The 14,261-nt window shown below is 55.8% G+C and overlaps 1 protein-coding gene across 2 annotated transcripts; it reads left to right on the top strand.

The window, feature by feature from the left end:
• Positions 1–855: 855 nt before the first annotated feature.
• Positions 856–13,823, top strand: CPLANE2 (ciliogenesis and planar polarity effector complex subunit 2). Of its 2 annotated transcripts, XM_067566221.1 has the most exons (6): positions 856–899; positions 4,187–4,348; positions 5,434–5,586; positions 7,017–7,141; positions 7,909–8,045; positions 10,046–13,823. In XM_067566221.1, exons 2-6 carry the CDS (start codon positions 4,243–4,245, stop codon positions 10,305–10,307), a joined length of 783 nt encoding a protein of 260 aa, XP_067422322.1. In that variant the 5' UTR covers positions 856–899; positions 4,187–4,242; the 3' UTR covers positions 10,308–13,823. The 2 variants fall into 2 exon arrangements, with proteins under 2 accessions (XP_067422322.1, XP_067422323.1); XM_067566222.1 differs by lacking the exon at positions 856–899 and having other exon boundaries at positions 4,083–4,348.
• Positions 13,824–14,261: the final 438 nt, after the last annotated feature.

Below are 14,261 nucleotides of genomic sequence, written 5' to 3' on the forward strand. Positions count from 1 at the left end.
CATGTATCTGTGTTAATGCTGCCTCCACACTGAGCTCCCAGTCCACCGGGGAGTCTCTAGGTCCCAGTGTACTGCAAATAACAAAATAGGAAAATGTAGTGTGTGTGTGTGTGTGTGTGTGTGTGTGTGTGTGTGTGTGTGTGTGTGTGTGTGTGTGTGTAGAGGAAGGGGACAGATACCTTGGATGGAGATAGGGTGATAAACGCATGCACCCTTCTATTCACCGTCTGAGAACAGTCCATGCAAAGCTGTGGGCTCCTGGGCGCTCAGTGGCTGCTGCTTACAAGTCTACAGGGGTAGCTGAGCATCTCAGCGAGCCCGCGGCTGTTGCGCTAGTGTGGCGAGTACCGCGTTTACAGCTCGGGCTGCTCCTTGAACTGTTCGTAACGTCAGCACGGCTGGGGCCACTCCAGGCACCCCTCCCTCTGCAGTGGGTGCTTCTGTCCAAGCCTCTCCTCTGCCCCGCCTGCTAACGCCGGGTGGGACCCTTCCACCAGCGCTGGGAAACGCGGGCTGTGCCGCGCAATGAGACCCCCCCCCCGCCGGCCCACGCAGGACTGAGCCGCCAGCAGCAAGCGGGGCGGGGCCGAGGCTGGGCTGCAGCCGGTAACGCGCTGGCCCAGGCGGGCGGGGGCGCACGAGCCGGTGCAAGGCGCAGCACGGCCAGCCCGCGAGCGAGACCCTGCAGCCCGGAGCACGCGCTGAGCTGCCGCTCCCGCCCGCCACGTGCTTCTTCCCCCCCCCCCCCGCGGGCCGCCCTCTGACGTGTCTCCGCCAGGCCCCAGACCCTCGCGCATGCGCCGCCGGCGCCGCGCGTTCAAGGGTGGGGCGGGGCGAGGTGACGCTGCCCGGGCCGCTGACGTCACATCCGGGCCGCACCGAGGCGGAAGTGTTTGCAGGTGAGCGCGGGCGGGGCCGTGTGGGGGGGCTGTGGTAGCCTTTCTCCTGCCCCGCGGTGCTGGGGGGCGAGGCTGGCTCGCCAGTGCTCGCGGGGGGGCTGGGCGGGCACCGCCCCTGCAGGATGGGGGGGGCCCTTTCCAGAAGGCGGGGGGAGGGGTGGCTGGTGGCTGGGGGGGCCCATTCTAGAAGGCGGGGGGTTGTTTATCGCCCGTTAGAGTCGCTCCCGCCCCCGGCCGAGGCGCTGCCCCTGTGTCCCCGCCCCGGGCTTGCTGTGCGCGTCCTGCCCCCGCCGTGCCTCAGTTTCCCCCCTCCGCCCCGCGCCTGCCCGCTCTGCCCCCCCCCTCCGCAGGCCGCTGTGTCGCGGCGAGGGGGGCCCGGCCGGGCCCTGCTTCTGGCCCCCCCCCCCCCCCGACGGAGCCCGGCGGGGAGGAAGAGGCGCTGGGCAGCACCCCCAGCCCCCCCCCCGCGGGGCAGAGAAGCCTCGAACGCAGCTCGTGCCCAGCCCGGATCGTGGCCGGCTTTGCGGGGGGGCCGGCTGAGCCCAGCGCCTTCCCGAGCAGCCTTGTCTGCCGGGGAGGGGGAATGGGTCGCGCCAGGGACGACACTTGTGGAAAATGACTCTCACATCAGCGGGTCCATGACCGGTGGCGGGTTTCAGCCGGAGGTGGCCAGAGGCGCCTGACATGCAGGGGAGAAACACTGAAATGCAGCCACTTCTGGGGTGCAGCATGGCAGCTGCTTAACAGCGCCCAGCAATGCTGTGCGATAGTACAGGATTGAAGGTGGGGAGGAATTCTGTCTCCAGACAAACCTACAGGAAAGATTTAAGGAAGCAGAGCATAATGGCCTAAACTGGAGTTTGGCCAGGATGAGTGAACAGGAAATCATTGGTTAAATGGGAGAAGATGGATATTAATACATAAACTGGCCATCAGAAATTAGACGCAGGTTTCTAACCATCAGAGGAGTGACGTTCTGGAACAACCTTCCAAGGGGAGCAGTGGGGGCACAAAACCTTACTTGTTTCAAGACTGAGCTTGATACGTTTATTGCAGGGACGTGCTACAGTGACATGTAGCTGAACTGTGACGGCTAGCAGCAAATATCTCCAATGGCCGGAGCTGGGACACTAGGTGGGGAGGGCTCTGAGCTACTGCAGAGAATTCTTTCGCAGGACTTTGGCTGGTGGGCCTTGCCCACATGCTCAGGGTCTAACTGATCGCCGTATTTGGGGTTGGGAAGGAATTTTCCCCTGGGTCAGACTGGCAGAGAGTCTGGGATTTTTCACCTTCCTCTGCAGAAGGGGCATGTGTCACTTGTAGGTTTAAACTAGGGTAAATGGTGGATTCTCTGTCATTTGAAGTCTTTAAGTCACAATTTGAGGATGTCTGTAACTCAGCCAGAGGTTAGGGGTCTGTTACAGGAGTGGGTGGGTGAGGTTCTGGGGCCTGCCATGTGCAGGGGGTCAGATAGATGATCACTGTGGTCCCTTCTGACCTTAGAAAATGTTTATGCGTCTACAATGCTCACTGATGAGAATTGTGGTATGTTCTTCAACAACCACAAGAGGTCAGTAGCTCAATGAAAAGCTGCACAGGACCTTCCCACCCCTGTACCTTTATAGGGCGCTGGCTACTGACTTGTAGTCTCAACTACTGAACTACCATTAAAATGTACTAACTATTTTTGGGCAATAAAGGAAAGCTTACCCCTGGTGGGAGGGGAGCTAATGCAGGAGGGCGGACAGAGAGAGGCCAGCATTCAGTCTGTGCATGCAGATGAATAGACACCTCACGTCAGCAGGTCTAGGCCTGAATGTTTTCCATCCATTCCAGTGTCTAAAAAATCAGTCCAGCAGCTGGAAGAGGAATAATTTATGCTGCTAGCATGTCTTGTTAGTTTCTTTGCTTTGATCAGTTGCCTTTTTCTTTTAAGGGGATAAAATCTGTTCAGCCTTCTCCCTCCTTTTGAGAGGCACATGTGAGGTTGGGTATACAGCCTCTGTGACTGCCGTGATAGCACCCTGAGTGCTTGCAAAACCTAGGAAGGGGCCTCTGACTGGCAGCCACATTTATTCATCATCATGGCCTTCAGTGATACCACTTTGCCTTGTGAAATCCCATCTCCACATCAGGCCGGGTGAGCGTCCAGGAACACCCACAAGCAGTAGGATATGGTTCTAGCGAATCACTAGGTGACATTATGCCCTCAGAGTTGGTATTGAATCAATGCTTTGGCATAGCATTCTGCTCCTGAAGTTGCAATGCTTTGGCTGAAATGTAACAGTGCGGTCCTGAGCACTTGCCCTTATTAAGAATTCCCTGGTACTTTCCAGGAGTTAGTCCCCTTGTCCTGGCCAGACTCCAGCTAAAATACAAGTAACTACATTCTGCTCATCTAAATTCCCCCAGCACTTGCAACAGGGCATGGCATTTGTCTTCATTTCTTGTCATAAACTGGGCTCTTGAGTTGTGTGCTGCTAAAGAACCACGGGATAGGTAGAGAACTTGTCTTTTCTGGGTGTTCGGTCCAGCACTTGACATTGATACTAAATTCACCCAAAGAAATATGTAAAACTAGGTGATTTCAGGATTTTCCAGACCTTGAGTCCTGTTTGTGACAGAGCCAGTATTTTTATGTATTTATCAGCATTTAAATAAACACAAACAAAAGAATGACCTAGATCGCAGACCTCTGTGCCATTAGTCACAGATGATAAAAACCATTCATCATCTCTGCTTTTGGAAGCTGTGGGGCTGGGATAATCATCACTATCTCTTACATAGCATTTTTTATCAGTAGCTCTCAAAGCATGTTAAAAAGGAGATCAGTAGCATTTGTCTCCATTTTATGGAAGGGGAAACTGAGGCACAGAGCAGCAAAGTGACTGCTGGCCATCGATTGGTGGGGTAGCTGGGAATACAGTCCATTTCTCCTGAGTCCCAGTCTAGTGTCTGTCTACCAGGCTACTTTAAATCCCCTAGAGATACCTGGTAGCCAATCATTTCTTAAATTAACCCCATTATCATTTATTATTTGATATCAGCTCCTTCCCTAGTGATATCAGGGCCCCTTTGTGCCAGGCGCTGCACAGATACATAGTGAGAGACAGGCCCTGCCCCAAAGAGCTTACAGCCTAAACAAAGGGTGGGAGGGGAAACTGAGGCACAGAAAGGGGAATAATTTGCCCAAGGTCCTAAATCAGAGTGAACCTATTGTATTTTTGTGTGTTAGGAAATCTGTTATCAACAGATTTAATTCCCTTCCCCTGTTGCTTCTGACACAGATTTTGTGACAATGGTCCAGTAGCAAGCACTGGTTCTCACAGCCAACTGTGCAGAGATGGCCGTTGCCCCTGGATCTGTGATTGTCCCAGACTGGCACAAGTCCCCGGAGGGCAAAGAGTACCTGGCCACGATCCTGCGGAAAAACAAGCGGAAATTCTTTGGTGAGTCCTCTCTGCACCCATCACTGCTGCAGGCCCTAGAGGCAGCTGCTGAAAAGAGGCACTCTGTGGGGCAAGGTTAAGGGGCAGTAATGGAGGAGAGTGGTGGGAATCAGGCTGCTGAGTGCATTTGTCCCCACTGAGGCTTTTATTGATAAGTTAGATAAGCTAGATAAGTTCCTGGAGGATAGGTCCATCAATGGCTATTAGCCAGGATGGGCAGGGATTACTGTTTGTCAGAAGCTGGGAATGGGTGGTGGGATGGATCACTTGATGATCAGTTGGTCTGTTCATTCCCTCTGAAGCACCTAGCATTGGCCACTGTTCAAAGACAGGATGCTGGGCTAGATGGACCATTGATCTGATCCAGTGTGGCTGCTCTTATGAATGTTCTAATGTGTGAGGGCATCATTATCCTTATCCCATTTTACAGAAGGTGAAAATGAGGCCCAGGGAGGGGAAGTGACCTACTTAGGATGGGTCGATGCAGAGCCAGGAATACAGCCCACTGCTGGACTCTCAGTTTCCAGCTCCAGCTCCTTGCAAGCTGTGTCCCCAGACACTTTCCATAGTTAGCTGCGAGATGGTGTGTGGTAGATCCCGGGGCTGGAAGCTAAAGCCAGACAATTACAAACTAGAAATAAGAGGCAGTTTTGTAACAGGAAGGGTAACTAACCATTGGCAGAAGCACCTGGGGACATGGTGGCGTCTCCGTTGCTGGGTGGGCCCAGGCATCAAACTGTGGATGAATTTCTAAAAGACACGTTCCAGTTCAGCCAGAAGTTATGGGCTTGCTGCAGGACTCCCTGGATGAAATTCTCTGGCCTGCGTCATACAGGAGACTAGACAAGAGGATCAGCATGGGCCCTTCTGGACTCTACATCTGTGGATCTATAAATAATAGAAAATGGGATAAATAAGTTAAGACTAAAAAGGACAGTAGTGGCCAACTTGGGGTGCGCAAAGAGATTGATCCCTTAACCTGGGGCTAGGAGAGCCATGATCTCAAAACAAAACTGCTTCTTGTGGAAGTTGGGTGGGGAGTATAGGCTCTAGGGAGCCTGATGAGTTCTGTTGTTTCGTTCCAGGACTGATTGAAAGGCCAGTGCTTCCCCCACAGATGGCCACCGACATCGCCAGCTATAAGATTTTTGTCTCTGGGAAAAGCGGCATGGGTAAAACTGCAATGGTGGCCAAGCTGGCTGGACTTGAGGTGCCGAGCGTGCATCATGAAACAACAGGTGATTAATTGGAGAGGGGCAAACAGCCACCAGCAGGGGGAGAGACTGTCTGGCAGCCTTCCCAGTGCGGGGGGAGAAGGAAGACGGAATGAGAATTTGTTTCTTTGGCAGGCAGCGCTTTTCTGGGGTCTGCTGGTGATCACTAGCAGCAGGGCATCGTGCTCTAAGCCAAGAGACGACTCAGATGCAGCCACAGAGGAGAGGAAGCCAGAAGGGATTTCCTTACCCCTCCTGGGTCAGCTGGTCTGCTACGGGCCATGTCCCTGCTGTCAGTGACCTGCCTACTGCTTCTCATCTCCTCGGTCTGGATCGTAGCATCCCATTAACTAGCTTAGGAGGCCTCCTTGTCTTCTATTGCAGAAGAGAGCCCCGGTGCGTCAGTGTAGCCAGGCCTTGTGTGTATCTAGCCTGTTAACAGGGCTGTTTGGAACCCAGCTGTGTCTGGCTGGTTCCTCCTGTGTAGGGAGCACAGACACACCGCAGAGGCCAGGTCTCCCTCTGTCTCAGCAGGCGGCTGGAGCGGAGCAGTGCCTTGGAGCTAAGGAAAGAGAGCCTTCGAACAAGGGAGCAGGCAGGGGTTCTTACCAGTGTGATCGACTGGTCTGGGGGGTGGACCCAGTGCACAGGGGAAGTCGGGGCAGCAGCACTGCAGGGAGTCTAGAGCAGGCTGCAGGTGTTAATAGGGCCGACTGCAGGGGTCAGGCTGGATATTCAGATGCTCTTTTCTGGCCTCATTGTCCTCTTCCCCGATACAAATGCAATGCTGTCTGCTAAGTGCCCGGCCATGCGTGCAGTGCTTTCCCCCAGAATGACATAACAAGCAAAGCCATTGTTTTGTGGTTAGAGGGGAACAGAGACCTCAGAACTCCTGGCTTCTGTTCAGGACTCTGCCACCGCGTGACGTTGGACAAGTTGTCTTCTTTGTTCTGGGCCTTCATTTCCCCTTCGGTGAAACAGCAATGAGAATCCTTCCCTCACAGGGAAGCCTGAGGACGCTGGGTGTGTACGTGCGGGGCTGCTGTTTGTTCGGAGTATATGTGCGCTATGTTATCCGCTCTCAGCCAAAGACTCTGTCTCTGGAAACTGTTTGTTCTTAAACATCCTTTAAAGGCTGGTGAGTTTGGCCAATCGTGGCATGTTCCCCATGTTATGGATGGGGAAACTGAGGCACAGGATGAGGCTGGAACTTGTCCAAGGACACGCACCAAAGTAATAATAGACTTGACCATTACTTTAGGCTCAGGCCTCATATCTGGCCTGTTATGTGAGGCCTCATGCCTCAGGCTCTTCCTTGCTACTACAGCCACATCTCCTGTGCGCTGGCCGCTGAATACGTGAGTCCCTCCAGGCCCCAAGAAGGGGCTTTGGTGCCCTCAGGGAGTGTGGAGCCTACAGTTGGAAGCTAAAAGCTGTGGGCGATCTCATTTCAGGAATCCAGACGACGACGGTGTATTGGCCGGCCAAGCTGAGGGACAGCGGCAGGGCGCTTATCTTCAGGTTCCACTTCTGGGACTGCGGAGAAGCAGCTCTAAAGAAGTTTGATCACATCCTGCCTGTGAGTCAGCCCTGGGCTGAGGGAAGCTTTCATGACCTGCCGTCAGCCTGGGGGCTGAGACGGGCTCAAAGCACAGAACGGGGGTCCGGATTTCAAGCACCCCAAAGCCCCGGGGACATGCAGAGCTGGGCTGGAGGGTTAGGCCTGTCTCTTACAGCAGGTGTAAAGCGCCTTTCTGGGTGCTATAAACTGGACCACAGTCACATCACAGCAAAACCATGGGGGAGGAGTGGGTCTCTTAAAGGAATAAACGGCCCTGTCAGGATTGAGGGCGTGGGCTGTCAGCACACCCTGCGTGGTAAGGGGTAAGGCTGCGTGTTTGTGTGCGGGGAGGGTTCACAGCAGGACCAGCCCCATCCCCCCTCCTTTGTCTCCCTGAGGGATGGGCATGTAGGACACAGCTTGGCTCCAGAAGGAAATGGCTCTAAAACTCATTGGGCCTGTTTCTCGTTTCCATTTTATGTCCCTCTGGCCTTGGTGCAAATGAGAGTCAGGCATGCTCATGTCAGGTACACACCCTACTGGGACAGTGTGAACCAGGATTGATGCTGGTTGGCCTTTTACACTTGGAGAAATTGAGGCACGGCAGGAGGAAATAACTTGCTTTGCGTCACACAGGTGTCAGTGAGGAATGGAACATGGGTGTGTCTGCCAATCCAGCATTAAGGCTGATAGCCTGTCTCTCCCTGTGCTGGCTGGGAAGCAGCAGGACGGCTCTGGACTAGCTGTGTGCACCCCGTCTGACATCCAGTGTTGCTTCCTTCTAGGCCTGCAAGGAGAAGGCAGACTGCATCCTCTTCCTCTTTTCTTTCACCGACCGCTCGTCCTTCGATGACCTCCCCAACCAGATATCCCGCGTCATGGAGGGATCCGAAAACCTTGTCAAAATAGTGATCGGCTCCAAGTATCCTTGACGTGCTGGTTCCACGCCACCCCGCTGATTGCTCGGCCCTGCGTGGCGTGGGGGTTATCTAGACACATGCAGGCATGTTTGTTTCTTGTGGTGCTGCAGAGTGAGCTGGGGATTTTTAGCACATACACCATAGTTATGCCTTCAAATCCCAGTGCAGACTGGACCTGGTCCTCACAGGCACCTGTCAGGAGAGTCAGTATCATTAGCTCTGCTTCACTCATGGGGAAACTGAGGCAGAGAGCTGGGAAGGGACTGGCCTGAAGCTACAGTGAGCCAGTGGCAGATCTGGGAATAGAACCCAGGAGATCCTGGTTCCCTTCGTGTTGGAGGGTACTCACTGACAGATTGCCTTCATTCTTACTGAACTAGTCAGGCAAGGGCTCGGAAACAGGCAGTCCGTACCCATTCCCTGTACCCGCACCTCTCTGAGGCTGCTGTCTTGTTCTGCAGAACCTCCGCTTCCATTAGGAAAAAAAAAACCAGTGACCTCTCTAGCTGTTCCAACTGTGATTAAAGCCTCAAAAACTTGAGTGAGCTGTCACCGCTGCAGGGCTGAGTTTGCAGAGAGCCTGGCACCATTGCTTGGAGAGGTGTGAACTGTAGTAAATTCTGCTTATTGGTAGCTCCATGGTTGCCAGGGAGACGTTGCTGTTATCCAGCAGTGCTGAGAAGGGCTGCGGCCTCTGCCTGTGGGTAGGGCAGCAGTGCTGGCATTTCTATGGGAGTGGGGAAGCCGGGCCACTGCTCTCCAGGGGTCAGGGCTCAGCACGTGCCAGCGCTTCCTTCCTTGCCTGCAGTCCCCCATCACAGCACAGCCTGGAGAACTCGGGGGAGCGGAGGGAGTGGTACGGTGCAGCTCCGGCATCCACTCTGCAGCCCCTCTCTCTGCTACCGCTTTGCCCACAGCCTCCCCGCCTGGCCTGCAGCCCCCTCACCTCCTGTGTGTGGACCCTGTGTGCAGGCAGGTTTGCGGGGCTGTAGCCAGAGAATTCCTGTCCCGGCACTTCCTTCCCTGAGTGCAGTCCCGCAGACCTGCCTGCAAGTGGTGTCTCTCTTCCCATACAAATTGCCGATACGCAGCCTGCTGTTGCTAATATCCGAATCCCATGAACAGTGGTATTAGTGGGCTGGGATAGGTTCCCAGCAATATATTGCCATTAACAGGAAAGCTGCTAATGTCAGGATTGCCGCTAAGCGGAATCCATTGTATTTCGTTCCTCGTGTAAGGCTGGAGAGGAAGGGTCACAGATCTGCCGAATTTATGAAGAGCGACAGCTCGTTTTGGTGCCAGAAGTGGCTGGCGTTTGGGGGAGGCCACCGCAGAGCCCCTGGACATGGCTCCCCCTTGGCAGGTCCGACTGAGTCCAGGTGCTCAGCAGCACCCAGGGAACATGTACGATCCTGTCTGGAGCAACTGCCCAGTTTACTGCAGGTGGCGTCTCCTCGTATGGGCGAGACTCCTCTAGTAGGCGGAGCTTGGAAGAGCCCCGCCCTGCCATGTCTTCCCCCCTCGACCTGACCCCGAAGTCAGACAGTTGGAGTCTGGGTGGGTGGGACTGGGATCCCGCGGGGCAGAGTCCCTTGTTCTGTCTCAGGTTTTCTGCAGTGCCTGTTACTCTGTTATCAGACCTCTAGGGCCACGTGCCGCTCTCACGCGCTGCCTGGGTTTGAGTGGTTCTCCTGTCGCTCTGCCCCGTGGCAAGCGGAGAGCTGGGCAAATGGCCCAGTGCTGCCAGGAGCCCTTCCCGTTGTCCGAGCAGCCAGCGAAGAGGGTGGTGAAAGAGGAATGGGGGGTATTTGGCCCAATCTGGAGTTGATGGTGACTTCAGTGGGGCTGCGCCCACATGGCCCAGGTTTGAACATGGCCCATCGTTCTGGATGGAGCCACGTGGTGGTTGTGGTGTGATGCCCCGGCAGTGCGTGGTGCTGGCGCCGTGCTGCCTTCCGCATGCCACGCAGTGAGTGCTGTCTCCTTGACCGAGCCCACCCAGGTTTGATCAGTTCATGCACACCGATGTCACGGAGCAGGACCTGACAGAGTTCCGGCGAGCCTGGCGCCTGCCCGTGCTGCGGATGAAGAGCGTGAACGGGCCCCGGCTGGCCGACGGGCGGACCCTGGACGGCCGCGCCGGGCTGCTGGAGGTGGCGCATGTGCTGAATGGGCTGGCGGAGCACCTCTGGTACCAGGACCAAGTGATGGCCGGCCTCGTCCCAGCTCCCCAGCCTGGCGCAGAGGAGACATCCCCGTGCTGAAAATCAGCTTGTCTAAAATGCTGGCCGTGACCGGCAGGTGGAGCAGGAAGCCTTTCAGAGGCTTGTTTGGTGGGAGTCTGTTGCAGCCATGTAAGGACCGGCTCATGCGCAGATCTGGGAGCCCTTTGCTCCCACTGGCTCTAGCATCACACAGAGATGCCCTGCTCGGCGCGGCCATGCTGCAAACCTGCGGCCAAATTGATCTGTGCGGTCTTAGTGTCTAGGACCCTGCCCTGAGACAGCCTGGGCCCGATTTCTGGAGGAGTCAAACACCCCCAGCCAACACTGATGTGATGTGGGGTCACGGCACCTCAGTCTTGTGTGTCTCATGCTGGGTCCCCAAAATCACTCACCACGCCTGGCTTTAGCTTGGATCGGAGCAGTCTAGAAAAAACCCTTCCTTGGGAAAGCTCCAGCCTGTGCTGCTCCTTACCTCCCTGGCGATAGCAGCCCGGCGACAGGGCCCAGGGCCGTGTTCCTGCCATCACTGGAGGCGGGCACTAGAGGAAGCACTTCCTGCACCGTTGTTTGGGGCGGGGAGTTTTGAAGCTCTAGGGTAGTAAATGCCCCATCATTGGCGTGCCAAGGCAACAGGACAAGCAAGGTGGATTGTAGCTGACGCTGCATTTGGACGTGGCATTGCTAGAGCGTATCGTTCAGTGACGTGTACTTCGGGAGCTCCCGTCACCTTAGGATCTGGGCTGGCTCAGGGCTCACAGGAGCTGGTGGTATCCCTTTCAAGGTTATTAAATGTTGATTGGGCCTGTCAGGATTGCACTGAATCTTATCGTACGGGGGCTCAGCGAGTGGCATGGCTCTGCCTGTGGCATTGGATAACAGCCCTGGCCTGCCACACAGGGATGTGTGAAAGAAATACAGTTAAGATTGTGGGGGCTCAGATGCTGGGGGCCAGCTAAGGATCTACAGAAAGGTCCCTAGTGTACAGATGGGCCCAGAGAAATTAAGTCTCACAGGGAATTGAGCTCAGGCCCCCTGAGCCCCAGGCAAGCCCTAACCACGAGGCCATCATCCCTCTCCTTGGACGAGAGGGTGGTGATTCCCCCTTTGGTTCCTTCAGCTTGGCTGTTGGAAGAGGGTGAGATCCACCCAGGGGGGATGAAGTAGAGGGGCTGTGGGGCAGATTGGGCAGGCCAGTTTGAGGGGATACAGAATAACCTCGCTGGGGAGGCTTTGCTCTGAAGTCTGCCCCTCCGCCCTGGCTCTGCACTCCGGGGTCGCAGCAGAAGCCCCTGGGCGTTCAGCACTGTGCTAGGATCCATGGCTTGGCTCAGAGACAGATGCAGCATGTGGAAACCGCATGGTCAGTAATGCCCCTTTCCCCCTCCACCATCGCCACCACGCCCTCTGCTTCTCACAGCAGCTGGTAGGAGAGAATCATGCATGGCATCTTACAGGGCATCTTCCCGCAAGAAAAATACTAGCACCAGTGATCTTTTTTGCTGCATATCTGTACCGGCAGGGAGATCTACACTGTGCTGTACCGGAGACAGCATGGAGAGCGGAGAATGAAGGCCGAGAACTTCACTGTGTCCTGGTTTCCGCGACTGTGATGAGAGGCAGGCCAGGAACACTGGCAACAACACTAAATTCCTCCATCCTGGAGCTTTTGCTGGGAGTTAAACCATCAACCCACTCTCTTTAAAGGTCTGGAGAACTCAAATAATAATATGCTGGGCGGTATCAATGGCTGCCATCAAGCAGGTCTTTGATCTATAGACAGGCCTGGTTAAAGCCGATGGGTGCACTACACCCTCTTCTCTCAGGCAAAATAGAAGGAGCAATTAAATGCCACATTATGGAGTGATGATTAGAAATAATGGGAGGTTACTGCCCAAGGCACTAGGCTGCATGGCTAAGCCATGTGATCTGAGGGGTTTCCTTGGGTCTAGTGCAAATGCAGGTGCTGAGGCATTGCTTGGCATGCTCTGTGTAAGGGAGTTGAGAAAACTGATAGACAGCAAGAGACGCAGTCGTGAGCATGGCCTGGTGAGGGAGCAGAGAGACAACACTCCTTGAGCACGGAACTGATTGGGGGAGCTGAGTTGGGGCTTTCAGAGCAAGGGTCCTGCCTTTGTTCTTGCTGCAGCCGGGGAGTAGGCCTGGCTGGACGTTCTCTGTAAAGAAACAAGATTTCACCAAAGCAATATCTGACCCAGATCATCCATTTCTCCTGCTAATGGAAACAGCAAGGCCTCGGATGTTGTCTAACTGCTCAGTGCAAAAGGGGCAACCTCTGACTTCTGTTTTTCTCAGGAGCCTGAGAATACAATACAAAGCGCTCCCCCCACCTCCTTCCAACCAGGGCCTTTTCCTCCAGCCGTCATGGCCTCTGCCAGGGTGGGAAGCTCCAGAGATGAAATTGGATCCTGCCCACGTGCTGGCCCCTGCCTGCCCGCTTGGCCCACCCACCACTTCTGCTGATCCCTCCCCAGCTATTGGGCCGCCCCCCAGGATCATTCCCAGAGTAGAAGCTGGGTGCGTGTCACAGGTGCCTTGCCCGCTGCATGGCATCAGCGGCTGGAGGGGAGATGGCAGCTGGTGGAGCGGGTAGATCAGTGGTCCCGTCTAAAGGCTCGGCAGCGGGGCAAGCAGCAGTGATGAGCACGGATGACTGATCAGCGGTGTGCTGTACCGCACGCGGCTGTAACCACACGCAGGGAGACGCAGGGTGTGTTCCCACCGCGGCCCATTAGCGGAGCTGTGCAATACCAGAGGGCACAGAGGCCTCGCAGCCCTGGAGACGCGATGGGCTGAGGAACAGCTGGCTCCGAGCTGCTGTGGCCAGGCCATGGCTTTGCTTTTAATGGGACCTTTGTCCCCAGGCTGTTATCTCCCCCCAGAATCGTAGGGATCAAAATCAGAGACTCCCATCGTGTGGCGATGCACCTCAGTCCTACCCCGCAGCCTCCCCGCCCCACTGCTGTGCCAGTCCTGAGCCCCCCCAGCTCTGCTGATCTGCAGCCCCCTGCTATTCCAGTCCTGGACCCCGCCCCAGCTCTGCCACCGCATCTCAATCACAGCCCCTAGCTCCAGACCTGGCCTCCTCACCCACAGCTCTGCACCTGCCCCTCAGGCCCAGCCGGAACCTTTTACACAGACAAAGCCGGGCATGGCCTGAGCTCGGCAAACTCCTTCTTTGCTTGGGTCCAAGGTCAGCTCAGCCTGGACCTTCGAACAGATCATTGGTGTGGGCGGCTCACAGCCGGCAGGCCACTCCAGCGGTCTGCGTCTCCGAGCCATGCGCCGCGCCCTGTCCCGTCGTTGCCTCGCCCTCACGTCATGTGAACGTCAGCCGTCTGCTGAGAGCGGAGCACGGGCTGCCTGCAGAGCCTGTTACGGGGCCCAGGCCCAAAGCCTTGTGCATGTGAAACGAGGCAACGGGCATCTTCTCTTCCGGTCGAAGGGGTGTCTACACACGGGGGAGCGAGGGAGGTGCAATGGATTAATTCATCCACAATTGCTCTGCTTCTCCCTTCCTGCAGTGTCTGCGCTTGTTTTCAGTGGCTTCTCTCGCGCTCTCTGGTTTTCACGGAGGCGTCTTTAATATTTAACGTCTCTTTCCACTGGGGACAAGGACTTTGCGCAAACTTGAGAGGCCGAGAGGCTCACGAGAACTGTAACTGACGCACTTCCTCTCCTTTCGCCAGGGAACATGCAGGCTGTGTGAAGGCCAGAGGAGAATAGACGCTGAGACCCGACACGAACGGGCCAGGATTGCAGCAGCGTCAGCTTTTCTAACCCCCTAGCGCAGAGACTGCAGCTCTGACCTGCTGCAGAAGAGCCTGGAAGTGCAACCAGTGCAGGGCCCCCACAGGGGAGGAAGAAGGGTACACTTTACGGGGGCCTGGAGGCCCGGGAGGGGCCCAGTCCAGGCTGCAGTCCCCATTGTGTGTGTGGGAGGGGGCCCGTGTTACACATTTGTACTGGGCCCGA

The sequence above is a fragment of the Emydura macquarii genome, unplaced genomic scaffold, assembly GCF_026122565.2.
Source record: "Emydura macquarii macquarii isolate MOO-44397 ecotype Brisbane River unplaced genomic scaffold, CSIRO-AGI_Emac_v2 contig_2768, whole genome shotgun sequence".
NCBI classification, from domain to species: domain Eukaryota; kingdom Metazoa; phylum Chordata; order Testudines; family Chelidae; genus Emydura; species Emydura macquarii.